This window comes from Xylaria bambusicola (genome assembly GCF_022495145.1).
Source record: "Xylaria bambusicola strain CBS 139988 unplaced genomic scaffold F5B22scaffold_30, whole genome shotgun sequence".
Lineage (NCBI taxonomy): Eukaryota > Fungi > Ascomycota > Sordariomycetes > Xylariales > Xylariaceae > Xylaria > Xylaria bambusicola.
This window is the reverse complement of record NW_025953583.1, coordinates 94,945-120,277: the sequence shown is the minus strand read 5'-3', so window position 1 is coordinate 120,277 and position 25,333 is coordinate 94,945. Positions and strand designations below refer to the sequence as shown.

The 25,333-nt window shown below is 48.7% G+C and overlaps 5 protein-coding genes across 5 annotated transcripts; 2 read left to right on the top strand and 3 right to left on the bottom strand.

The window, feature by feature from the left end:
- Window positions 1–10,063: 10,063 nt before the first annotated feature.
- On the bottom strand, window positions 10,064–11,910 carry F5B22DRAFT_272676 (HSP20-like chaperone). The gene is made up of 4 exons (XM_047970221.1): window positions 11,816–11,910; window positions 11,416–11,493; window positions 10,846–11,238; window positions 10,064–10,583 (listed from the first exon to the last, which is right to left on the bottom strand). The coding sequence occupies exons 2-4, from the start codon at window positions 11,435–11,437 to the stop codon at window positions 10,426–10,428; spliced, it is 573 nt and encodes a 190-aa protein (XP_047829400.1). The 5' UTR covers window positions 11,438–11,493; window positions 11,816–11,910; the 3' UTR covers window positions 10,064–10,425.
- Window positions 11,911–13,049: 1,139 nt separating this feature from the next.
- On the top strand, window positions 13,050–15,138 carry F5B22DRAFT_272780 (Snf7-domain-containing protein). Its single transcript, XM_047970222.1, has 3 exons — window positions 13,050–13,610; window positions 13,689–14,019; window positions 14,206–15,138. The coding sequence occupies exons 2-3, from the start codon at window positions 13,774–13,776 to the stop codon at window positions 14,857–14,859; spliced, it is 900 nt and encodes a 299-aa protein (XP_047829399.1). The 5' UTR covers window positions 13,050–13,610; window positions 13,689–13,773; the 3' UTR covers window positions 14,860–15,138.
- A 234-nt stretch (window positions 15,139–15,372) lies between these two features.
- Window positions 15,373–17,542, bottom strand: F5B22DRAFT_612303 (uncharacterized protein). Its single transcript, XM_047975339.1, has 2 exons — window positions 16,311–17,542; window positions 15,373–16,173 (listed from the first exon to the last, which is right to left on the bottom strand). Exons 1-2 carry the CDS (start codon window positions 17,185–17,187, stop codon window positions 15,533–15,535), a joined length of 1,518 nt encoding a protein of 505 aa, XP_047829398.1. The 5' UTR covers window positions 17,188–17,542; the 3' UTR covers window positions 15,373–15,532.
- A 1,938-nt stretch (window positions 17,543–19,480) lies between these two features.
- F5B22DRAFT_612294 (iron permease FTR1/Fip1/EfeU) lies at window positions 19,481–21,521 on the bottom strand. Its single transcript, XM_047975338.1, has 4 exons — window positions 20,950–21,521; window positions 20,376–20,827; window positions 20,120–20,318; window positions 19,481–20,059 (listed from the first exon to the last, which is right to left on the bottom strand). Exons 1-4 carry the CDS (start codon window positions 21,103–21,105, stop codon window positions 19,787–19,789), a joined length of 1,080 nt encoding a protein of 359 aa, XP_047829397.1. The 5' UTR covers window positions 21,106–21,521; the 3' UTR covers window positions 19,481–19,786.
- Window positions 21,522–22,151: 630 nt separating this feature from the next.
- On the top strand, window positions 22,152–25,178 carry F5B22DRAFT_272569 (Cupredoxin). The gene is made up of 7 exons (XM_047970220.1): window positions 22,152–23,082; window positions 23,148–23,642; window positions 23,706–23,926; window positions 24,010–24,052; window positions 24,119–24,431; window positions 24,578–24,803; window positions 24,901–25,178. The coding sequence occupies exons 1-7, from the start codon at window positions 22,732–22,734 to the stop codon at window positions 25,151–25,153; spliced, it is 1,902 nt and encodes a 633-aa protein (XP_047829396.1). The 5' UTR covers window positions 22,152–22,731; the 3' UTR covers window positions 25,154–25,178.
- The last annotated feature ends 155 nt before the right edge of the window (window positions 25,179–25,333 follow it).

Sequence of the window (25,333 nt, the reverse complement as noted above, 5' to 3'; positions counted from 1 at the left end):
TTCCTGATATTTTCCCCTGCCAGCCTGTCTTGGGATTGTGTGCTGTTTGTTGAACAAGCCCTTGCCGGGATCGGCTGTGCTGTGAGGCGCGGCGCATCGCATCGCATTTTCCAGGGCGGCAGCATTCACACACATTTCCACGCATCATAGATGACTATTAGAAATCAGGATTTCTTGGTGGTGATGACCCGGATGCTTGCCCGCGTGTGTTTGTCATCGCCAAATTAATATGCTAGGTCTTTTTGGCCTCGCGGGCGGGATTTCCGTCAGCAAGGATCTCGAGTCAGGGAAATGGATGGCGAGGGTGGTGAGCAAAAACGTGGGATTACAGGATTGTCTGGCCACTGCTATTTTTGACGAACTGGCGAGACGGGGTAACAATCTCACATCCTGGGTGAATCCTTTTCCCCTTACCAGCACCCGGCCTACCGGATAAGAGTTACCTACCTCCCTACCTGGGTAAGTAGGTACTTGATGTAGATAGTCAGCGACTCAGCGCACACCATCCTCAACGCCGGTACTGACTAGTAGTGGGTGGTATATGTTGCGGCGTCTTCCCTAGTCGCGCTACCGACATTGCTGCGATGGTCCAGAAGGTGGCCATGATGAACAACAAAGGGCTAAACAAATGAATCATCACAAAGTGTAGCATCAGGTCGCAAATTACTGCAGGTTGTCCTCATGTCTTGGTGCCTAGAAGAGACAGGTGTGAGGATACAGGTTCCCGTTGGACTCATTCCTGACCGCAAGTCGGGTCTTCTGCAGCCAATACGCACGTCGGTCGCAGACCGCTGCGCGGAACGCCGCTCGTATAGGTCGTCTTCCTGTCCAGTGAACGCTCTCGCTTACCACCTCGGCCTTTGCTCGCAAACGCCAGTTGTACGGGTGTGTGAGTGTGTGCGTCTCCTTATAGGAGATACCATTCTGACTCAGATGTAACACCATTCCCAACACCGCCTTATGATATACTATGTAGCTGCGCGGGGCGCATGGAAGCATCGTCCCGCCCCCAAAGTCATGTCATGTCATATACTTGTTCTGTAAGTATAGATCTGGGTGGCGCGCCGATATATTAGGATAATGGAATTGTAATCTATCCACGGAATGTGTGCGCGAACGTCACCTCCTTGCCCGTTTCCCGGTGCTCCGGGGAGGCTAATCATGGATGCCACGTTGTTGATGCGCTATCCGATAGTCATTTCGCAACAAGTTGCTCGTCATCGTGATGACAGGTCGCAAATAGCTGACGCCTCGAGTATCGTACATGCTGTAGGTAATGTAAAGAACACGATCGGGGGCGCTCCTTAAGGCTGATGGAAACTGAGCCCTCGCATTACCGCAACGCCAGATGCAGCCTAACCAACACATGTCATGTCCCATGTCTGCCTGTAGTGTAGGTATCTCGGTCCCCATCCATCCAGCAACCTCGTCTCGAGCTTTCAATAGGTAGACATGTCACAAAGCTTCCAGTCCTTCCAAAACGTCCTATTTCTTTCTAGAACAACAATAGTATGCTCCGGTGTGTCTACCATCGTCTTCACCACCCAGCTAGTTTGTACTAGTGTGGCGTTAATAATACTAATCATCGTCCGGGGAAGATATCCACAAGAAGCATCTCGTTAGGACAATTACAAGTAGGTGACCTAGTGTAAGTAGTGTTGTCTGTTACCTAGTAGATAACCGTTACCAGGCCAAGAGGCCGCAGTCTGACCGCGGAATACGCTCTGTGCTTCCCGACGGCTATGAGACCCCAGCAAAGTATGCTAAATGCACGCAATAGTAGGGATTATAAGTTATTACAAGTAACTTATCTCTTAATGAGGCTTGACTGCCTACCTATCTAGGACAAGCCCGACCGAGCCCATCCCGTTTCCAGTAGACTACTTGGCATCTACACGAACTGACTCTCCCCTTGGTTCCTAACGAGCTCCATACACCACGTTTTTTATCCTAAAGGAGTGTAGTGTAAACTCTGTGTAAGTAATGTGTTACTTCTTCCTTGCAAGTGGATAACGGAGCAGCCCCTCCCCCAGATAAAATTTACAAATACCTACATAGTACACACTTTCGGCGTAGGAAGGTGTAATTTCCCAAAGACGAAGAATTTTTCCATGGCTCTTTACCCCGGTTCTCCCGAGAGCTTGGATGCTATTAGAGATACGTCTGCGTATATCAATACTTGCTGGCTATATTCGAGCCGTATATCAGTGCCGTATAGTAACGATCAACGTTATCCCGAAGTGCCGAGCCCTCTGTTACACTCTAACCGACCGCTCCGAGCAGTATGTATTTCGAGCCCCGGGAGCTAGCAGCTGACACTCGGCTACAAATTGTGCTGATCTTGACCTACTTGGATTTCACCCATAGGGCCGAAACCTACTATCCCCATAACTGAATCGCTCATCTACGAGAAGTTTTCGCGTTTTGCCGAGACCAACGGTGCTACACACGAAATTTCCCGAGTACTTCTCTAACCTTCCCAGTAGTTGCTACTAAAGACCAATAGAATTGCTAAGAATTAGACCTTCAGCTCACTAGATAACTCTGGTCGAGAGCCTACCCGTAGGGCGTCTCTCATAGGTAGCTTAGTCTAATCTAAGTACTTAGTGCACACCACTACTTAGTAAGTTATTCTAAAGGATATAAGAATATCCGCCGTGTTATTATCTAGCTTACGCGGGGTGATGTTGGCTGATGAAAGGAGGCTGCCATTTAACGTAGCGAGGTGAGGCGAATGTGCTCGGCTCTTCTGCGCCACAGTTTCCCCGGATGAAATGGTTAGCGGTAGAAATTTGGCCGAGGCGGCTCATGACTTGGCGGCAAGAAGGGCCGTTTCCTAAGGCGTATGCCACTCTCAACGCTATGCTCACATGCTAAGTAGCTTGGTGCTTGCTCTAGATCCAATGAAGCGTGCGTAATAAGTAATTGTAGTACAAGGCCTCCGGCTCTCCTAAACATGCCCAGAACACAGCAAGTTCACAATCACGACATCACAATCGCCATTTGCCAGCCTCGGACAAACAGTAGTGTAAGTAGGTCAAAGCTTCCAGAACTCGTGGGTCTATTTGCAGTGTGTGGGGATGGTTTTCATGAAACCCGGGTCTTGTCGCGGGCGATCATTGTGTTTATCCACAATCATGCGGTCTAGATAGCTCTGCCATCCCGCGTCAAAGGTCCAGTGAGCATCACGTACGAACGAACGGGGTTGGCTGAAGTGAGATTGAACAAATCAGCGTCCCAACCAGCCAGTAACAAATCGCACATTTCCTAAAAAGCAAACTACCGACAATATTGAGCGTCTAGACGAGCCTATGACAATGCATGCTACAGACCAATCTGTACTATGTTACAAACGATCCATCACCGCTCAACAGCTTTGACGGATTCGCGCTCAAACGAAACGAAACGTCTGAAGTCTGCTTTCCATCTTCAAGTGTGACGCACCGACAGATCCTACCGTTTCGCAACCAACCCCGTGGCGCTCGTTACGCACAAGCGCTGCAACCAGGATCGTGTCCGAGCACTTTCGGCGATTTTCGGTGTACCAGTCTAGGTATTCGGTCTATACTTAATCCTGATTCTTGTATGATTACTAAGACCCTGTTGTGTATGGATTACTACTATTGTGCGCTGCCCACGATACTTGCTTTATCTTCGCAACACACTACCATTTCGCGACTAGCCCCAACGCCACGGCGATAACCAGAGATTGGTACAGTACTGCTTAAAGGAGTTAAAGGAGTCGTGAAGCGCCGGAGGGATCATCAGGGTCTTCTCTCGCATGCCTCTTACAGTAGCGTATCGTACACTATCTCTGCATACATAGTATGTCGTTACTATGCTGAAAAGTCCGGTAGAGCAAGCCGGCAGCATAGCGGACAGGTTACGCGGTGCTCAATTGGGATACCTATAAGGCCGATCACTATGTAGGAAGTCTGTGCGTTTCTTGCTTGCTGCCGGCGGACTAAGTCCTGGGCATGCAATGCACGTTTAATTCGCGACAGAGCAGGGGGTCAAGCAAAAGAAGAGCTGCGCTACTGCGCTATCCGGTCTGCGGATGCAAGATAGAAGTGGCCGAAACGGGGGTGTATCAAGGACGGGAGATAGACAGATTGCAGCTACTAAGCCCAGTATGAAATGGGGCTTCTGGTATTCAGAGGGAAAAACAGGTAAGGAAAAAGGAATATCCCCCACGTAGTGTCGTCCTCCTACTTAACGTAGCCTACTTCCTTCTCCCCCCCCCCCCTACCCCCTCCTCCCTCTCGTCCATCAAGAGAAGAGTTTGGCGTTTGACACCTACTGCCTGATCAGGAAGTCTTAAACGGGCGGTGTGAATGCAGAGGAGCGAGCGTGTTGGCATCCGGGGGGTCAGGAGGAATACCGGCATCCAGCAACTGTTTCGCTTCAGTCTGTCTGTGTGCCACACAGACATTGGCACATACAGAGTACAGCAGACATACATATCTCCCCCACTTAGATTCACCACGAACTGACCTAAACACTGACCTCGCCAACCAATTCCAGTATGAAGCCAAACTCACCGCCATGACTTGCATTGCATACGGGCTTTCGCTACCGCTGGCATACCATACCGGAGCAAGTGTAGTGTAGCAGCCCTCCTCACAAGTCCCAACCCTACAGAACAATGTGATCAAATGAACTTGCTGTAGCGGCGAGCCGGCCATGAATCGGGCAGCATGAATCTTGCTGGCGTAGCAACTGCAAAAAACTTGCATTCGATGCCTGACATACACCACACACGCGTACAGTAGACACGTCGATGTCTCGATCCACCCGCGATACACAAGATATCGAGAGGATCTATCTCAAACGTAGTGTGCTGTACCATGTAGTGTAGCTATATACCGGTAGGTCGGCGAAATCGGTGATCAGCAGGGGCAGTTTGTACAAACCTTGGTGGAGGTTGACATCTCCCAGATCTGCAGCATGTCGCCAGCAATCAATCATGAAAATACACGCTGGAGGATGACAGGTTTCGGGACCGGATTTAAGACAGGTTGAATAATGACTCCGGTCTGAGTAAGATACCTATACTGGGAGATTGTCGCGGCGTCTGACCGCCGGAGATGAGTCGGAACGCAACACACAATCCTATCTACCGGTATATTGGCATCCTTTCAGAAGGAAGCGTATGAGGTGGGTTTCGAAATTAGCAAGACTTCGCTATCAGCCATCGGCAGTCAGCCAGGCCATCTGCCATGGACTAACAGTAACAGGTAGGTGACGTAGGGCTGGGTGCCAATTTTGACTCCCACGAGTAGCGAGTTTGCGATTTGAATTGGGTTGCTATCGAAAATCCCTCGCAGAGTGAGTACTACGCGCTATGGTACATGTGGAATCGATCGCTAATCAGAGTGACATTGTCCGTGCTCCCCCTCGTTCTTGCTTTTTACCCACATCGTGATCTTATCAATCAGTTCTCCATACCGCTTCCTCGACAAGCCTATGACGGAGACTTTGTCTGTGTGGGAAAACACCTCCATTAACAACACCCCCCCTTAGTAATGATTTCGTGTTTCCCTACGGATTCTAGAAGTAACCTTAAGACATAAGCCCCCTATCCATCCTTTTCGTTCGCCGTCGACATTATCCTTAGCGAATTCGAGCTGAATGCTCATCGGAATCTCATCTCTCAGCTTACCTATGATGGATAAAATAAGACTCAGTAATGTAGCATTCAGGACGGACGAACTCATCGCCGGGATGTTGCAGCATCTACACACAGACTATGTATACAGCGCCATGACATTTCATTACATATATATATAGACTGGGCACAGCGGTACCAGTGCGCCGTCTCATTGCTGAGTCCAGTCAGTTCCGCGTTCCTTTTACTCCTCCCCCACATCCTCGCTTAAACACCCTCCATCTAGGTAGGTACCAGTAGACGGGAGGATCAACCGTGCCATGACACTTCACAAGCCACAGGGTTACAATATATCCTGCCTGAGCCCTAATAATAACAATTTAACCCGCTCAGCTAGCTGCGCACGGCGGGTTAGACGGCCAGGATTTTCCTTAACAGGAAGATACGAAGGAAATTTTGGTAAATATATCACCACAGCTAGGCTGATGAAGGACAGCGAAAGCAAAAAAGGACCAGGCAGGAAATGGTAAGGTGCTCCTTCGGGTCCGGATTTTTCTCCTTTCGCATCGTAGGTGTGTGTAATCACGGCAAAGGACAGAGTAAGGTAAGTTCACGGAGGAGACGTTCTTGGTCCAAGAAGCGTTGAAGCCCAATGTGCACTCGCGTCCTCCCTCATGCTAGTGACATGTCTTGCTTGCTTTGTTTTACATCGAGGCCGCATTTGCGGCCGCCCTCTCTCGGTCTCGTCAGAGTACGCCCCGGTGGGTGGTTTCATGACGTGCTTCTTGTCTTATGCAGACAGGCGTGTTTCGATAAATCATGGAAAAATGACAGAGTCATGGTATGGGCTTTGAAAAAAAATTGGGCAAAATGACAGCAATGCCCACCATGTACCAGCACATCTTATTACCTACCTGCTACCATCTGTGCTTGCGTTTGGGCATGAAAGAATACTACCAAGTAGATCTGTAGGGCTGGTCCCGAAGCCGGCCCGTCCCCTCTCATCTCCTCGTATGGGCACGTATGTATGCTGCAAGATACCAAGATACTGACTGATTTGACAACTTATCTCGCGTCTGATCTGGTAAGGTGAAATGCGCATCCACGTAGCTGCCGAGAAAGATTCGGCTACGCTAGAGAAGACACGATCGTTTCCTGTGCGATGTGATTGAGGCGCTTGGGATTCGATGCGTTTGACATTGACATTGTCGTCGCTGTTGCTATGCAAGCCAAGGCACGCACAATATGATGAATCACATACCTAGCTAGCACCTTTTCTGCCTTTTTTATATGATTCATGCGAAAAAAAAAATGGAAGCCCCTCTCGATTCCAGGAAATTGGCAAAGCATTCACTTTCTTCACACCCACTCCATCCACCTGACATGGTATCGTGAGATGGTTGGCAGACCGGTCTGGCATTTCGGTTTGGAGTGTTTGCGAGGAGCACATTTCAAAGCTCCCCGAGTAGTCTAGATGTGAATTTCGTATCAGCTGGCCCCGTAGCAGGTAGCAATGAAGCAATCCACTTAGAATTGGGAATTGATCGTGGAGTCAATCACATCCCACTGACCACCCCCTCTCTCTATCAACCCCCATTCAGTCCTCCAAGGCCATTTGTCAATTAGGCAAGAGCTTGCGATGTCTCCAAACCCCGAGATTACAGCGAATCAGCCAGATACCGTCGCTTACGTTAATCACACATCTACTCAATTTCACGCCAATCGTTCGCTAGTATTGCTGCGAGTGATGCCACGCGTGCTGTGAAATCGCTAAGCATGAATGACTTGCCGCGGAATCTGGCATATTGACTGAATATCTCAGCCAGTCATCTCATCTACCTACTACCTAGGCGACCAACCCGGTGCGGCAAGACATTCAGGAGAGTCATGTTCACGAGTGTCAATGTAATGGTTTTTTTCACTAAGGACCAAAGAGGGAGGGGGATTCAAAATCCACAAAGCCGGCATCGAATCCAATGCAGTGCCGTAGGGACAAACCCACTACTTGCCGAATGTGTACGAATATCGAATGAGACAGGCCGGAGCCCCGTGTTTATGGTTCTACTTCAACTACCGGCGCTAGTTAACCGCAGACCAAGACCAGTCGGGCAATTCTTGATTGAGATACCCGGTATATAGGAGAAAAATCCCAGCTTCTTATTGTGTATGAAGAGATGAAGAAAAGAAAATGTCCACTTGGCCACTTGGTTCTTTTCTGCTTTGTAAATTTCAGTGATTCACAAGCTAGACTCTCGTCTAGAAAGTCAATTCCAGATCAGGGGAACATATCATGTAGAAAAGAAAATATTATTCTTAGCACTATGAAATCTCATAGAAACCATGCCAAACAGGATATGGGAATACCAAGCGATGGCATGATTTGACTAAGTCATTCGTTTCGAGGTACAATACCCTATAGTGCATGGGCATATATCAGTTTTACTCCAAGCGAAAAGTGACTGTTGCTGTTGATTGGATTTTGTAGAGCTCTTAGATTTCCTTTTCAACCTACATGCGAAGACATTCGTAGAACAACACTATTATCGACAATATACAAGTCTTCGTATTCAAAATTCGAGATGTTCGTTTCAGCGTTTCCATAGAATGAGAGTGCCTCGTTATTTGTACTTCACCACTTGCTCGCGTTATCTTACCCTATGGTTGAGTCTCTGCTATCTAAAAGTCAGGACGGCAGAGAACCTTGAATCGAGCTTAAAGTCAATATGAAAGGATTCAAGCTTTACATCCCTCATATTAATCTATCGGCGTGGAAGTACGTTAAAGGGAGGCTGAATTACAGGTCAATGCAGCCACAGAGACGTCAAATAAATCGTAGGTGAGAAGATGATAGGCCGAAGACGTCCCAGGCTTCGTGACCGTGCCTATATTCCGTAGCCCTTTCGGAGACGCACACCAACACTAACACGAGCATAGACACGCCGAAACTGCCAAAGAGATCTCGTTCAAGATTACCCTCCCGACATCTCTCTATGGGACGAATAAATAGAGGTAGAGACTTGCTATCTTAAAGGATCCCGCGTCGCCTAAAATACTGCAGCCTGCAAAACCGCACGTGGCGTACACGCTCCAATAACACCACAGTGAAGACCACACCACAGTCAGGAACCAAGCAAGTCAGCACAGCTGAACGAACCAACCATTCGACAAACAAGCTTTCAGGCGGCCACCTGACACGTGGTAGCAATGTCTTAGGCTCTGATTAACTTAAACCGGAGTCCACCAAGGCCAGACGATGAGTTTGGGCGCTGAATCACATGATCCATAGCTCATGATCTGAATATCTACCTACATACTCAAACACTACTACGAGGAACTCGCGGGATATCCGCTGCATCTTCAGGGCAATCCAGATCGAAAGAAACGCTCAGAGGAACAGGATATCAATATCAGAGATCCCTCCACAAAAGCGGACTGAGTTCGTCTTAAAGGATACAGATGAGAGCGGAGTAGATAATGCCAGGCGAGACAAACAACGGCAACGATGACAGCTCATATTACAACCTCGAATATCCAGACTAATCTCAGACTCGAGTTAGCAAACGAAGGATCGCACGTATGACAGATAAACGACACCACAGACCAATTCATCCAATCTCGTCTCCGAGACCTTCACTCAGCAATAACTACGAGTAAAAAAACTCCTATCCCGATATTGCCATACACACAACATCTCAAAGAAGACACAAACATGCATCAGTCTTCCAAACTCAAGCACCTCATCACTCCCCTAACACGACTTTCTAGCACAGACTTATTAGATATAGGTATATATATATGTACGTGCGCATGCAAGCTCCCTTCCCTTCCTACCAACAACAACCAAAAGCAGACCGACCAGGCCGAAGATAACAAAGATAGCCATAATCTCGGAAATTACAACAACACCATTCCCTTCCCTTCCCTTCCCTCCTATTCACAAGTCCCTCTTTCCCTTTCCCATACCTCACAAACATACTCACGAATCTCCCTGAAAAAAAAAAACAAAAAAAAAAAAAAACAAAAAAAAAACCAGTTTTCCAACCCCGTGCCTCTACAATTCATCCCCTCTCTTCTCCTGTTAATTCAAGGATAATAATGCGTACGAACCAGACAGCCAGTAATCCCACCCCCTTTCCCCCATCTCCTTCCTCTCCTTAACATGGCGTTTCCTTTCCTCCTAGGCTTCCTCCTGAGCTATTAACTAGCCTCATTCCAATAGATCCATCCCCTTAGAGCTTGTATTTCAACATATCACAACATATATGTGATACCAGTTAAGAGGAATACTCACATATATCAGCGATATACCTAACCCGTCGATTTAGCACCACCAAAGGGGGCACCGGATATTACCCTTCGAGACCCCTTGCTAGGGATCCAGGGGTGGTGAGCCAATGCGTTCATTGTACTAGTTGATTGCTCAGCCGCAGATTTATCACATCACCGCACTAGCCCTCCCAGACAGACGTTGCGAACTAGGTGGAAGAACAGACTTAACAAAAAACAAGAATCTCTCTGCTCGATTTTTGGCTATCGAATTAACAGGCGGGAGGGGATCAAAAAAGTACCATAAACCTTTCCGAACTCGCCTAAACTGAAATCCTGGAAACACCCCCAAGAAACGATACACAAGTTGAGACCAAAGTTGCCCTTTCGCCGTTTCTGTTCTATGCGCCGCCGAACTGTACCGTAGAAGTGTGGACTGGACTGACCCGTGAAACAGAAACAACACTTTTTATTCAGACCAAGGGGGTGAAAAGTCGAGGATGGGGCAGGGAGATCTAAGATACGCAAGCATGTCCGATGTTTTCCCCAGGTTATTTGTCGGCCTTAGCATCGGTCTTGGCGTCCTCCTCGCCTTCCAAAGCGGGCATTTCATCATCGTCGTCATCCTCATCGCCCTCATCATCAGAGCCGGCATCTGCACCAGCGCCGCCCAATTTCGAAAAGTCGATGCCTCCGAAGTCACCGCCACCTGTGAAACAGAATTGTGTTAGTTGTGGTTGCCTTTCATGAATGGCATTGATATCATAGCCACATATTGTAATATATGGGCCCGAATAGTAGATCACGTACCCATTCCACCCATTCCACCCATTCCGCCCATGCCTGGCATGCCTCCTGTAGGCACAAGTAGGTTAGCGTTTCTGTTTTCAAGATACTAACTGCGTCATAGTGCTGGGAATGGTGTTCATGAAAAGAATTGAGAGAGGTGGGAATGGTGGATATGAACGTACCCATACCGCCAAACTGGGAGAGGTCGTCTTCGGGAACCTCGTTCTGCTCATCCTCGTCGACCCACTTGTCGAAATCGGTCTTGAGGAATTGGACCTTCTTTGAGTCCTTGAGCAGACGGGGCCAATACTCTTCTTTGAGATCCTTCTTGCGCAGCTTTATCTCGACATTGCGGGCAGTGTGGTGGACCTTGCTCTTCTCGACATCGATCTCAGCATAGAAGGCAAGGTCGAGATGGTAGGTTCGCTTGAGAGTATCCGAGTGACCGTCAAAAGTCAGAGATGTGGGTTGGAGATCCAGCTTAAAGCTTTCTTTGGGTACATCGGGGACGGAGATGGTAAGGAAAATAATGTTCTTCTCAGGGTCGGTGCTGGAGGAGCGCTGGGCCCATAGAACTATATGGGTGAAAAAAGCATCATGTTAGCCTAACAATTCTATTCGGCCCTTGCCAACCGGCGACTACAGATCGCTAGCAGGCTAGACGAGGGTAGCGGAGGGTGACAGGAGTTGGGATATATGAGACGTTTGTTGGTCATGGCGGGGTATAGGAGGGGGCATGGCACGGAACTTACCTTCAGGAGTGATTTGCGACATGTTGACTGATGGGAGCTGACGAGGCGGAGATGGTGATAGGATGTGTAGCTAAGAAGCTGGCGAAGACTTGTGTGAGTAGTTTTCACTAAGAGTAGTGCACGATTGGGGTATCAGCAGTTGCTCAGTTGGGATTGAAGATGAGAAGTGAGGAGGAGGAGAAGGAGGAGGAGGAAGAAGAAGAGAGAGAGAGGCGTGATGTTGTGTGATGAGATGAGACAGGGTAGATAGGTAGGTAGATATTCCACTAGGAGGTAGGTACATATAGCTACCACATGTACTCAAGTACCTTAGCTAGGTACATTATGTACATACCTTACATACATAGCTACATGTAGTATTTATTTATTGCAAGTAGAAGGCAAGGATGGAAGAACGTACCTGAACCCTTAGGCAACGGCGGGGGAGGGGGAGGTTTCTGGTAGTGGCTAGGACTAGCAGTGTCGGGCTGTGGTATGAAGTTGGTACAAGTTGTTTGTAGGAATGTTCTGCTTTCCAACAAATGAGGCTGGGGGGAAGATGATGGATGTGACGGAAGGAGAAAAAAAAAAAAAAAAAGCTCTTATTTTCTCCAAGACAGTAAGCTATAGATAACCTACTACATACATACGCAACTGGAGCAACTACTTAAGTAAAGAGGTGGTAGTAACAGCAATAGCAAGCAAGCAAGCAATTGGATTTGGTGATGCAACCGGCGTGGAACCCCACTAAAGCCGGGGTCCCGTTTGATTCTACGAAATTCTTAGAAGCACCACGGCGCACCATCGAATCCCATAGTCTGCCTGCATGCCCATGGCTAAGACTTGCCATGTACCTGTCCACGATATCTACCACAGATATCTCTCTCCGTCTGCTCCATTCTCCTTGTGTCCTTGTGTCTGTCCTTGTGTCTGTTCTCATTGTCTTAGACCTACTGAAGACGACCCCTGCCTGCATCGTGATGCTCGCAAACGCCTCAAATATAGGCATTCAACTACCCCAATCCAGACAGCTGACAGTAGGCTACCTACCTAGTTGGTAGCAGTCTGCTACATACATATGCACCATCCCGAAAAAAAAGCAATTGAAGATTGGACATCGTTCAGGTAGATTTCTGTGTTGATCTCTCTCTGCTGTGCATTCTCTTCCCTCCCAAATGACTACCTCGAGGCATTACGTATATCTTGCTAAGTCTATCGGGTTAGCTAAGTACATATGTAGAGTAGACATTGCACTGCCTGCTTGTAAGAACAGCCTGAAGTTGCCTAGGCATTACATTATTACGTCTATGGACCCTTTACGATTCGGCAGGGCTGAGCAAGGACGTTGCGGCGTGTGCCTGCATCGGCTGGCTGACCGCTTCTAGGTTGAGCCAACGCTTTGAATTGTTGCCTTGGCTGTCCCTACTATGGCTTATAGTAGAAAAGAAGACACGAGGCATCCATTATTGCAGTTGGCAGTGGGCAGGAAGTTGGCTGGCCTGGTTACCTTAGGTTTATGAAAAACAGGCCAGGAGACGCCTCCAATATTGGTACCTGAGCAGGTAGGACACCACATACCGAATATAATACCTCGGCTTGGCTTGATCTGCGCACATCCCTCTCGCTATCCAGACAGCGGGGTTGGCACGAGACGTCTTCACAGGAGCAGTAGTAGTAGGTTAGGTAGGCGAGGTAGGCAACGTACCTATCGCTCATCACAATATCACAACTTCAGGCTGCATGCGTTTGCATCTTGCATTTGCGTGACCATGTCGTCTTCTCCAATCAACACAACTTTGCAGCATCACAAACCATTGAGATCGGTCCCGTCCTTTTTACCTACCTACTTCGTATGTACTACGTATTGTAGGTGCTGAGGAGGTCATCCGCCATACCTGGCAAGGTAGCACCGTGACACCAACACATGCAGAGCCTTTCTCTTCTCATGTCCTGCTTCATCCATCAAATGGCTCAGTGGAACATGGAACAATCAGATAACCATATTTTCAAGAATCTGACCAGAGAGACAAGGGAAGATGTTGTGCGATTCCACTTCAGCGGTACCTGTAGCCTGTAGGTACATACACAGTACATACCTAAGGTAGCTTGATGAGGTCTGAGGAGGTACACAAAACTTCGCAGCACATTGGGTGATACAGGAAGTATAGCGGGGTAGCCTGCTCCATAGCAGATCCATAGCTACCTACCTAACTTAGGTACCTACCCCTGCCCAGGCACTGTAGCAAGTACCTACATACCTACCTAGGTATTCTAACGGTTATTGAATCCACTAGGTATCTACAGGTATCTACTGTACATACCTATGTACCTATCTCTATTTGCCTGTCTCCGCACCCGACTTGCCCACTTCAGCCTTGGATGCTCGGAAACCCCAGCCTCGGGACTGTCACTGATAGCGGCCCTTATCCCAGCCAACGTCATCGCCAAACCATCGCCGAACCCCACGAAGCTCAACAAACTCAACCTATTGATACATTGCTGTACTGCAACCACTGGCAACTCGACGCCAACACCAATCCATCGCTCATCCGTCGTAGCCACAACCTGTCCTCCAACATGGAGAGCCTCAAAGCTCTCTTCGTCAAACCAGATCCCAATGCTCAGGTAGGCAGGCCACCCACCATCACTCGCCAAAGTGTCCACCCATCACCCATGCCCGGGCAATCCGTCGTGAACGGGAAGAAACCCCCCAAAAAATAAAGGGAGGAAAATAAGACTAGGGGAAAAAAAAATAGAATTATATATATATAATATGTAGAAGAACATCGCACTGACGAACAACGTTTCCAGATGCGCAAATGCAACCAACTCATCCGCTCCAACCTCCGCAAACTCGACCGCGACATCGCCGCCGTCAAACAAGTCGAGATAAAGACGAAGAACCTCATCGTCGCCGCGGACAAGCGCGGCGCCCGCGACGCGACGCGACGAGCCCAGGCCCAGCGCGAAGCCCGCGACTTCGCGCGCGAGCTGATCCGCGCGCGGCGGACCTCGGCGCGGCTCGTCACCTCGAAGGCGCAGCTCAGCAGCGTGCAGATGCAGGTGAACGAGGCGTTCGCGGTGCGCAAGATCGAAGGCAGCATCAAGGCGTCGGTGGGGATCATGAAGGACGTGAACACGCTCATCCGGCTGCCCGAGCTGGCGGGGACGATGCGCGAGCTCAGCCTCGAGCTGCTGAAGGCGGGCGTCATCGAGGAGATGGTCGGGGAGAACCTCCCCGTCGACGAGGACGCCATGTTCGAGGACGAGGAGATGGAGGCCGACGGCGAGGTCGACAAGGTCCTCGGGGAGATCCTCAAGGGCAAGATGGAGAAGGCGGGCCCGATGCCTGCTGCTGCGCCCGTCGCGAGCGAGCCCCTGCCTGTCGAGATGGAGGACGAGGAGGACGATCAGGAGGCTATGATGGACCAGATGAGGAATAGGCTCGAGGCGTTGAGGAGTTGAATTACTCTATTCATCGTCCTTCCCTCGTTCCTGAGAATTCCCTCTTGCTTTTGTTGCTTCTCCAGCTTCTACATACAAATCTGGTTCATTCTTCATCTCATATTCGTTTTGCCCCTCAATAACGAAAACCGGCGTTTTGGGAGCGGGAGCCAAATTGGGTTTGGTTTGATTTGGTCGGGGTTTTGTCATTGGAATTCTTATCATGCTTTTTCATCATCGTTTGGCTTGAGAGCTTGAGAACATAGAATTTCCTGGCTTGGATTTGCATATATACAGGAAAGAGGCCGTGCCTGGTCTAATCCCTATTCATATTTGAGATGAGCTTCCTGTGTGCTTGACAGTGATGTGGGCTTGTTTTCTTGGTGAATGCTCGTATCCATTTTCGTGGGTAGGTAAGGATTGCGTGTTAAGGGATAGACCGCGGCCTTGGCTGGCATTTTAATTATCCGTTGTTGTCTAGATGTTAATATATTTTTAATCATGTTGTGCTAGTTTCATTTAGGAGTTTCTCATATTTGTTGAAGAAATAATATATTCTTCCTGTGCATTTTTTTTTGACTAATCCTTCTTATTCGCCATTGGCTTTCCTGTAGCTTGGATTGCTATATATATATACAGTTTTATGATATTCCCATTTTCTACAGCGGCAATTTGTCTAGCCAAGTTCGACTTATCATCTAAAAGACCATCTAGGCGTCGTAGATACATGGTCCTGTCCCTGTTCCTCAGCCGTCCAGTCCCAGCTTGTGGCCGTAAACACATCCCGAGCAAACTTATCCGCACCCATAGCGTTCTCAAATCTTAACCTCTGATCCGCCGCCAGCGCCCTCGTGAACCGAAATGGCTTTTCAACCCCATCCGCTTTCCCATCCACATCTGCGGGCATCCACGCGTGTGCGGCCCTGCCGTTCTTCCACGCAGCCCGGGATATAGGGATGGAGTTAGCAGATAGCAGAGCCTGGATGAAGTCGAGGATGGGAAGCAACCGGGTACGCAGGCCGCAATTGGTATGGTTTTTGTCGATCTGGTAAGCCGGACACTGCCGCAGGGTAGAGAGAATGTGATCTACTGGGAGCAGCGCTGTGTCGGCAATGACGTCGAGGGAACCGGGGGAAAAGTCTACAAGGAATAGTAGCCCTTTGTTCGCGAGGAACTTGAACATCTCGCCGAGCTGATACGAGTCGCACGCCACGCTCGAGTCGTAGCCTAGCTTGCACTGTCGCGCGCTGCGCGATGATGTGTATAGCATGAGGAAGTGCCGCGGTACCGAGGCTAGGGTGTTCAAGACGCTATTGCGTCTGTATTGGAGTTCTTCTACGAGGGGATTAATATGTATTGTACGTGGAGGGCAAGTAGATATTTGCTCTATGAGAGAAGATAAAGATATCACGGCCTGGAGTGACTATCATGTCTTATGAAAAGGGGAAAAGGGGAAGGGTTGAGCCACGTACGCTCGAGTCCGTCCTGCAAGTACCACCAAGTAGCACTGGTCGATTCGTCTTCTTGCTCCCCAAAGGAGCTCCACTGACAGGAGCCGTTCATAATCAACTCTCTTGTCGCAGCCTGGAACTTACCGGGTTGGTTCAAGAGCCAGGAAACGAGGATTTTCTGCCGCAGGACATTCTCGTTCGTGCGGCTCATGCCACTGAAACTGGCACCGCCACTATCGTCTCGGGCACTGGATAGCTTACCGCGATTCGTGACTGGCCACTTAAATTTGAGCCCAGTAGCCACGTATTTGGACACGGCAGCGGCGCAGTCGAAGCGGTCGGCGAGGACAGCCAGCGTCGTCACGAACGACATGGTGATCTGCGCTTGGCCCGTCTTCGCATCCTGCCCGTGCAAAATCCGCAGGAGATCAGCGAACACCATCTCCCGGTAGGCGTACGACGTCGCCTCGTCGTCATCATGGATCGAGATCCACGGGAGGTCCTTCGCGTCCGCGTCCCTGGGCTGCACCTTCTTCAGCGACAGTGCCGCGAACGCATCAGCGATATCCTTCGCTTCCTTGAAGTGTGCGTCGCCGAGGAGCTTGTCGAAGTACTTCGACTGCCCCCTGAGCACGGCAAGATCCACACGGAAGGCAAGACGCACCCGCGCTTTCGGCACGGGCTGCTGCGGCTGCGGATCGGTGCGACCCGTAGGCCTGACCGGTACCGCCTTCCGGGCTGCACGGATCGTATCTTTTGAATTCTGGAAGGTGACGTCTAGCACGACGTCGCCGTGTTCAGAGATAACAACGACCTCAGGGTGCTGATCTCCACCGTGAGGGGGCTCTGACGAGGACGTGTCTCCTCCATCTGGTGTACCGGCTCCCGAGTCTTCCATTTGGCCTATCTCTAGTGTGAGGCAGTACCTTGAAGAAGAATGAAGATGAGGACCTCATCAGCTTTCGGTGTGATGAGTGACCCCCTGAATGCTTGAGGTTTACTTATGAGAGCGTGATCAAGCTTGGCGGTACGTGGAAATAGAGCGGAGAAGTAGGTATGTGAATACTTGGGTAGTTAAAGCTTCTCCTAACACTCCATTTAACATCATATATCACAACCAGGGCTCAGAAAACAATAAAATTGAATAGTAGAACAGGGAACTATACCTTCTCAGATGTTCTCCATCGGCCATTCAAACTACCTAGGTAGGTAGTATTTCGTAAGTACATCAAGGCCGTCGAACAGCTTTGGAGTCATGGCGGGTGAGTGGAATGAGCGAGGTCGGCGCTAGGTCAATTAGGGATATTAGGTGCCCCCTATTGGTTACTGGTCATGTTTGTCAGAAGCATTTGTTCACTGCCAATAGCGCCGCAGGTACCTTAGCTCACGGACAATTTCAAAGTCATTTATCTATTTATCTCCTATCTACTTGTGTCACACCTGGATGCCAACTACCTACTTCCTGATATTATTCCATCATAAGAGATTCCTTTTGTCAGCAAATATAAGAGTTAGGAACAGGGATAAAGAATACTAGTCAATCTAAGGTGCCCCAGGTCTGTGATAGCGAAAACCAGACATTTTTCATTCTCATCTTCAAGTAGGCTTCAACAACCGCGCTTTCCATGACACTCTGGTCTCACCTTAGACATATTCGCTGTGCCTTCTGCTCTTTCATACTTATAAGTTTGGGTAAGAACATATTTACATGATACCTAGGTAGTCAGGCTCGGCAAATGAGGACCGATGATGTGTCGAAGTAGCTACGGTACAGGTACATACCTAGGTAGCTCAAGTTCTATATTCTCCAGCTTGTCTGCCATATCGTATAGGCTACAGCAACATTGATCATCCTTCCTCACTCTACGAAAGCAAGGCCCGTCTACACGTCAACATATGTTTCCGAGATTCCGGACATTATATTCCAAGCAGTGTCGCCGCTAGCAGCTTCAGCTTCATCATGTCTCGAACTATAGCGCCCGTTATGTATGATCCGACAGACGAGATCAAACCCTATGGGATATATCTTTGCCTTCCTTACTTGAATGACCCGCATGATTTTGTGTGTCATGTACCACTCCACCATTGGGCGATTCTGTATTCTAACTCACCATAGTACCTAGGCATTGTTTCGATCGGCCGTACTGGTGTTTACGATAAATATTCTGTCTTTATATGGCCCTACGCCGACAAGGACGATTTGCACTATATAGTAAATGGCGACTGTAACGCCGACTCTGGTATCGGGATGGACGTATTTGCCATGTCTCTGCGTCCCAGGGCTATGTTTGAGATTGGATCTTGGATGCCCAACGATAACTTTGTTTGTTTCGCTCAATGGATCGAATATCAGTTCCCCTCGAGAGTCCTATCGCAGAGGCACACGAGTAATAGCGCTGAAAAACAACTGTGGGTAAATCGGGTTCTGGAACAGTGCCCATGGATATGGGTTCCGTTCAATCAAAGTAAGTCCGATCTTGCCGTATATACTAATGACTTGCAATACTGAAGTCAAGACTCATAGGTGAACAAGCAACGAGAGACATTAGAGAGTGGGCAAGAATTAAATGGAGAGAACTTATGGACGTTAGATTTGGCGCTCCATACTACTCTCCAAGCTGGGATTAGAGAGCTCAATTGTGGACTTACAGACAAATCAAACTTTTTCGGAAAAGTGTGTTGTGAAACGGCCACATTCGATGAGTTGCTACTCTCGTTTCATTAATTCATCTTTCTCCCTCCTATCTTTCGCCCGATGGCGGAGTGGAATCAAAGTCTATAGAAGCATACAGTATTTCCCAAGCGACAGAAATACCTAAATACGTCTGATTCGAAGAGGGCATCTTGATTTTTTAGCACAGTTAGGTTCGTGGCCATAGGCAGCTAGCGGGAAGCGACTGGGTATGTACGAACAAGACAAACACAAAAGTATCACAACACGTATGACGCTCTCAGAAAAGTGATAACGTGAGGCATCAATGCCGGCATCTGCTTCATTCACATCAGCTGCCAGGTTGATATAAGCGCAACGGGTGTAAACAGAGAGTACAGCATCTCCGGTGAAGATGCCATACGCGTTATCTACCTGTTGAGTTTCGTCACATATCCCGTCATTCCCTTTCTCCACACTCAAAACCACAATAGACTTGGCACTGACTGTCACCTACCTTCATAGACAGCTATGATTACCTTCATTCACTAAGATTGGGACCATCAGAGGAGATCCTGCTATAGTTTTCAGCCTTTCGAATATGGAAATATATATCAAGTTAGTGTCAAAATTGCACAGGTCTTGCACCTAGCAGCAGCATTATTGTACACAGGCTGGGTAATGACGTCGAATATCTGAGGCCACATTGATTCTGCTATGATTTAGAAGCCACACTTTCTAGAATTTGTGTCTTGCTTTCTTTTAACACCATCCAATCATCCAGGCATCCCAGTCCCCCCCACCCCCCACAATACCCAGAGCACTATGTCTGCGTTGGGCGACATGATCAAGCAGGGCTGATAGATTCGGAGACTTCTCGCTTCTGCCCAGAACTCATGTCTTCGCCAACGTTGGCGTGACTAGCCGCCACGGACTTGGGTCGAGATAACGGCCAGTGTCCTTTGACCTCGCGGTATCTCATTACACCCAATGAGATCACAACAGCAATCCAATAAAGGTTGTATGAGATGACAGATCCATACGTTGCCGAATTCGTCCACCCAAGAATAGCGTTGAAGATTCCCCATCCGCCGCCACCATTAAGCTCAGGACTACAGCACTAATCGAAACACATTGTCAGAATCATAATAAGCCATTTAAAGCATATAGAAGTACTTACGTTCACATGCCAGACACTTTTATCAATATCGTATGATCCAGGTCCGCTTCCTAATTCCGCAGCATCGCCACCAACAATGTTATTCCATTGTTGGGCCTCGAAGTACCAGATGGCGCGAGAGAAAAGACCAGCGCCGACTAGATATAGTAAGCAGGTCGAAGCAACTAGGAAGTACTGGAGCCGAGTAGTGATGCCGCCCCTAGACTATATCAATATGTGACGTCGCAATCCAGACCGTTCCTGATCTTAGACTCACCTATACAGGATATATCCCACAATACCGCCAACAATCAGCCCGACGACAACCGGCAACGGCACAGCAGTAGCAGGCGCCGAGAAAGATACGCCAGCGATGAAAACAATGGCTTCGATACCCTCTCTCAGAACAGTCACAAAGGGTAGCAAGAACATGGCGTACTTCTCGGCGAAGCGCTTCAGCCAGCCAACGGGGCCGCGAGATCCACTGGTATTGACGGGGGCCTCGAGAGCCTTTGCAAGCTTGACGCGCCACTTCTCCTGCATCTTGCCGACGCGGAGGAGGGCAACTCCGATCACGCTGATGATGAGGGAGGCGAAGAGCGCGAAGGCGCCCTCGTAGTTGTACTCATTGGTCTCCCATGCGTTGCGGCCTACTGTGTAGAAGGTGCCAATGATGCCGCCTGCAATGACAAGGCAGATGAAGAAGCCTATGCCAACTCCTAGCCACACCTTTTTATTTCGTTAGTCAGTAAGGATATACGTATGGGGTAAGTATATAATTAGGGATGTACATCTTCTAGTGTTTGAGATTCACATCTTTTATAATGGGAACTGAGAAAGAAAGCTCTTACCTGCCTGACTAGAGCCTTGTATACGGCGACATCGCGGTTGGGACCATCGAGAGTTTGTTTGAGAAAAGCGAGGAGTACAGAGACGATGATGACTGTCTCAAGTGTCTCGCGGAAGACGACGAGGAATACCGGGACGGCGAAGACGTCTTTCGCCATTATGATGCGGATTATATCACTTGCATCTATTCACATACGAAAGAACATATGAAAGAAAGTAGAGTCGGGAAATCGTCGACAGAATACCGAGAATAGGTAATACCCTCTCCATCCAAGACACACCTGCGAAGTATTTACCCTCCCTCCGAGAGATCTGACCACCCGTAGCCAGTGTACGCACTGTGGCGCAACAGATACGACCCAATGTGCGACGATTATCTATTCGATCAGATAAAAACAAGAGGGTGTGGAGCATCCCAACCACCATTGTCAACCTCATCACTCTTGCCTACAAGATGGTCTAGACTTGATTTTTGCCGCCGATAGCGGCTTCACAAGTCATTGGTCAGTAGTAGGTTCATCCTGGACGATTCCGCGTATAATTCCGTACTGGGCAGAGGAGAAGAGAAAAAAAAGAAGCATGAAGAAGCAAGTGTTTGTCTTGCATGCTAGCTCGAAGCTAGTCGATGCACCGCTCACGAGGACATGGGTGCAGATCAAAGCTGCCCACGCCAGCCAAGAATGCATAAGCTTTCTGGTCTTCTTGTCCCGTCTGCAAGGCCTGGCTAAAATGTCATTATCCGGTGCCACGGTGCTTTCATCCTCTTCGACCCACATCCATTTCCTAAATGCGAAAATGAACAAACGTGTCGATATGGTTTGGCTGACTGATTCTATACCGAAGTACACCCCCGGTCCAAAATCACAGCAAGCTATTAAGATCATGTTGTTATGGGCTACATAGTACCTACCTATGATCCTTGCTGGCGCTACACTGCATCATTCAGCCGGCTGCCCGAACTGTACGCCACTTCTCTTCCGGCATCTTTGGTAGTCGTTCTAAAACGCCAGGACCTTTGGTAGTGTGAACTTTGACCCCTTCTAAGTACGTCTAGATCTCCTTAGCTGCTGACTAGGTAGAATTTTATCGTTCAAAGGCGCCTAAGGTTTCGTTGGACGATAAGGTCAAACAACCACCACATGGCGTCTACATGCACTTAGTTCTACAACAACGCCTCGGCGCCGGGATCGGTTTTTGGCGAATGCTAGCTGATTGACGGCGCGGGGATATCACACCACTCGGGTAGGACAGTAACCGTTCGATTCTGCTCCGTAGGAATACTATGTAGGTTGGCCTATAGAAGAGAATGTAAGATGGAGCGGGGGACCTGGTTGTCTCACACCACACCACACAGTGAAATTATTACCATTGAGACTTGAGTACATGCGCTTCGGGTAGGTGGTAATAGTTTTCCAGCTCCGACTCCTACCTCGGATCAGATAAGCGGTGATCCCAGAACAAGGCAAGCCATATTGCCATTCACCAGTCTAACGGTGTTGCTACACACCAACTCTGATCTAATCTGATGGATAAGACAATCCTCGTGAAATGCCCACCTCCACCTCGCTCTAGGTTACGTAAATATGCTACATTATCTTTATCCATTCGTTTCTCTGCATAGCATAATCGCTTGCTAGAAGTCACCAAGGACTCAGACTTGTTTCAGTGTGCGGATAGATACTAGATCTCTTCCCTTTACATTTCACTTACAAGGGCACTGATTATAGCTATATTATTGGCTCTAAAGATTTCGATTTCGAGGCACGCGTTCGCCTATAGCAGTAATGAAGTCGCATACAAGCCTCTCTGCAGCCTTGACATGGGCATTAGTCACTCTACAAACCATACACGCGGCGACAGTGACATATGACTTTAACATCAGCTGGGTGACCGCCAACCCAGATGGCGCATTCGAGAGGCCAACCATAGGCATCAACGGGGAATGGCCGATTCCGCGAATAGAGGCAAATGTGGGTGACAATGTCATCGTTCACGCTACGAACCATCTTGGTAATCAATCGACCTCTTTGCACTTTCACGGCCTTTTCATGAACGGTACGTCCCACATGGATGGCCCTTCGCAAGTCACGCAATGTGGAATCCCGCCAGGATCGAGCTTCACATACAACTTCACTGTAAGATACACCGACCTACCTGATATGCTTTGATTGTGAATAACAAACCTGTTGACATGTCTTAGATCAACCAACCCGGTACATACTGGTACCACTCCCACACCGGCGGCCAATACCCAGATGGACTAAGAGGACCATTGATAATCAACGACCCAGAATCTCCATTCCTAGACCAATACGATGAAGAAATTGTGCTCACCGTATCGGATTGGTATCATGAACAAATGGCGGTCCTGCTCCCGGCCTTTAATTCCAAAGGAAACCCCACCGGCGCAGAACCAGTACCACAAGCCGCCCTCTTCAACGAAACCCAAAACCTGAAAGTCGCTGTCCAGCCTGGAAAGACTTATCTATTCCGTATGGTCAACATTGGAGCCTTTGCGGGACAGTACATCTGGTTCGAGGGGCATAATATGACTATCGTTGAAGTCGACGGCGTATATCACCAGCCAGCAGAGGCGGAGATGATATACATGTCTGCTGCGCAACGATGTAGCTTTCTGCTGACGACTAAGAATGAAACTACTGCCAACTACGCGTTCATAGCGAGCATGGACACAGTAAGATGCCGTCACGAATAATATCCCCGTCCATTTTGTAGTCGTCTATGCTAACATTCTTAGACCTTATTCGATACCCTACCGGAAGATCTGAATTATAATGTGACCGGATGGCTCGCTTATGACGATGCTCGACCATTTCCTGAGCCCTCTCTCGTCGATGAGCTAGACCCCTTCGACGACATGACGTTAATACCGTATGATAATCAGAGTATCTTCGGCGAGCCCGACAAGACCATCGAGCTGAACGTAATCATGGATAACCTCAACGATGGCGCGAATTAGTACGTACTATCAATCCTTACCTGTTTGAATTGTGAATGTACTTTCAAGAGTTGAACAAGCCGCTAACCCTTGCATCTTGCAGTGCTTTCTTCAATAACATAACCTACAAAGCGCCTAAAGTACCAGTAAGTTGTCGACATAGATGAACGAGGTCAAACTCGCACGTGTTTTATGCTGAACCTTCAACCTAGACCTTATACACGGCACTTTCCGCCGGCGAGTTGGTGACAGATCCCAGCATTTACGGATCTTACACAAACGCCTTCGTTCTCGAAAGAGGCGAGATCGTGCAGATCGTCGTCAACAACCTCGACACGGGCCGACATCCTTTCCATCTCCACGGACACCATTTCCAGGCTCTATACCGCTCCGAGGAAGACGCCGGCACTTTCAAAGATGTCAATGTTGCCGAGGCTGATTTCCCCACGACCCCTATGCGCCGGGACACGTTTGTCCTGTATCCTACTGGGAACATCGTTTTGCGGTTTCGCGCTGATAACCCAGGTAAGGATGTTCATCTTTTGTTCGAGATCATTCGCTCCGTAAACGTTGTAGACTACATGTCACACTCGCTTCAAACATCTTGCTTTTCACTCTTTTAAATCGAATGTCATAAAAAATACAATATTTGCTTACTCAGTATCATACAGGCATCTGGCTCTTCCACTGCCACATAGAATGGCACGTAACCTCAGGCCTCATAGCGACCATGGTTGAAGCGCCTTTAGACTTGCAGAGCAGCATCACGCTCCCACAGAACCATCTCGACGTCTGTGCCTCGCAGAACATCGCCACAGTGGGCAATGCCGCAGGGAACGCGGCAGATTTCACGAATCTAAAGGGCGAGAATCGAGCCCCTAACCGTTTGCCAGACGGGTAAGTGGGATCCAGTCCATTCCACCTCAGTTTAACATGGATGGAATCTCCCTTATAGTTTCAAAAGTCGTAAACAACTAACATCGCTCTCCCCAAGATTCACAACCCGCGGAAAGGTAGCTCTGGCCTTTAGTATTTTGAGCGGTATCCTAGGCGTGTTAGCAGTAGCTGCATACGGACTATCCGCGGACCCAGCAGCAGAAGACGGGGGAAACTCGTCTATAGAGCAACGTGCTACTGAAGCCGCCGGATCAGTAGGTTCTAGCTCGTCGTCTAATCAAGAAGGTGCTCCGGAGCCCAAGGGGGGCGAAGCGCTCGTCACGTCAGTTAATGGTGGAGATAGGAGTTGACCATAGCTTTGATTTTACTGACTCGTTTGTGTATTTATCTGTCTACTTGATTAGGAGTATGGGAAAGGTGGTCTGTTAATAAGGCTTGAATTCACGGCGTCTGATGAGATGATGTATTGTACCTCATAGCTGAGCGAGAACATATGTGAAATTGAGTAACACAAAAGATGCAACGGTATG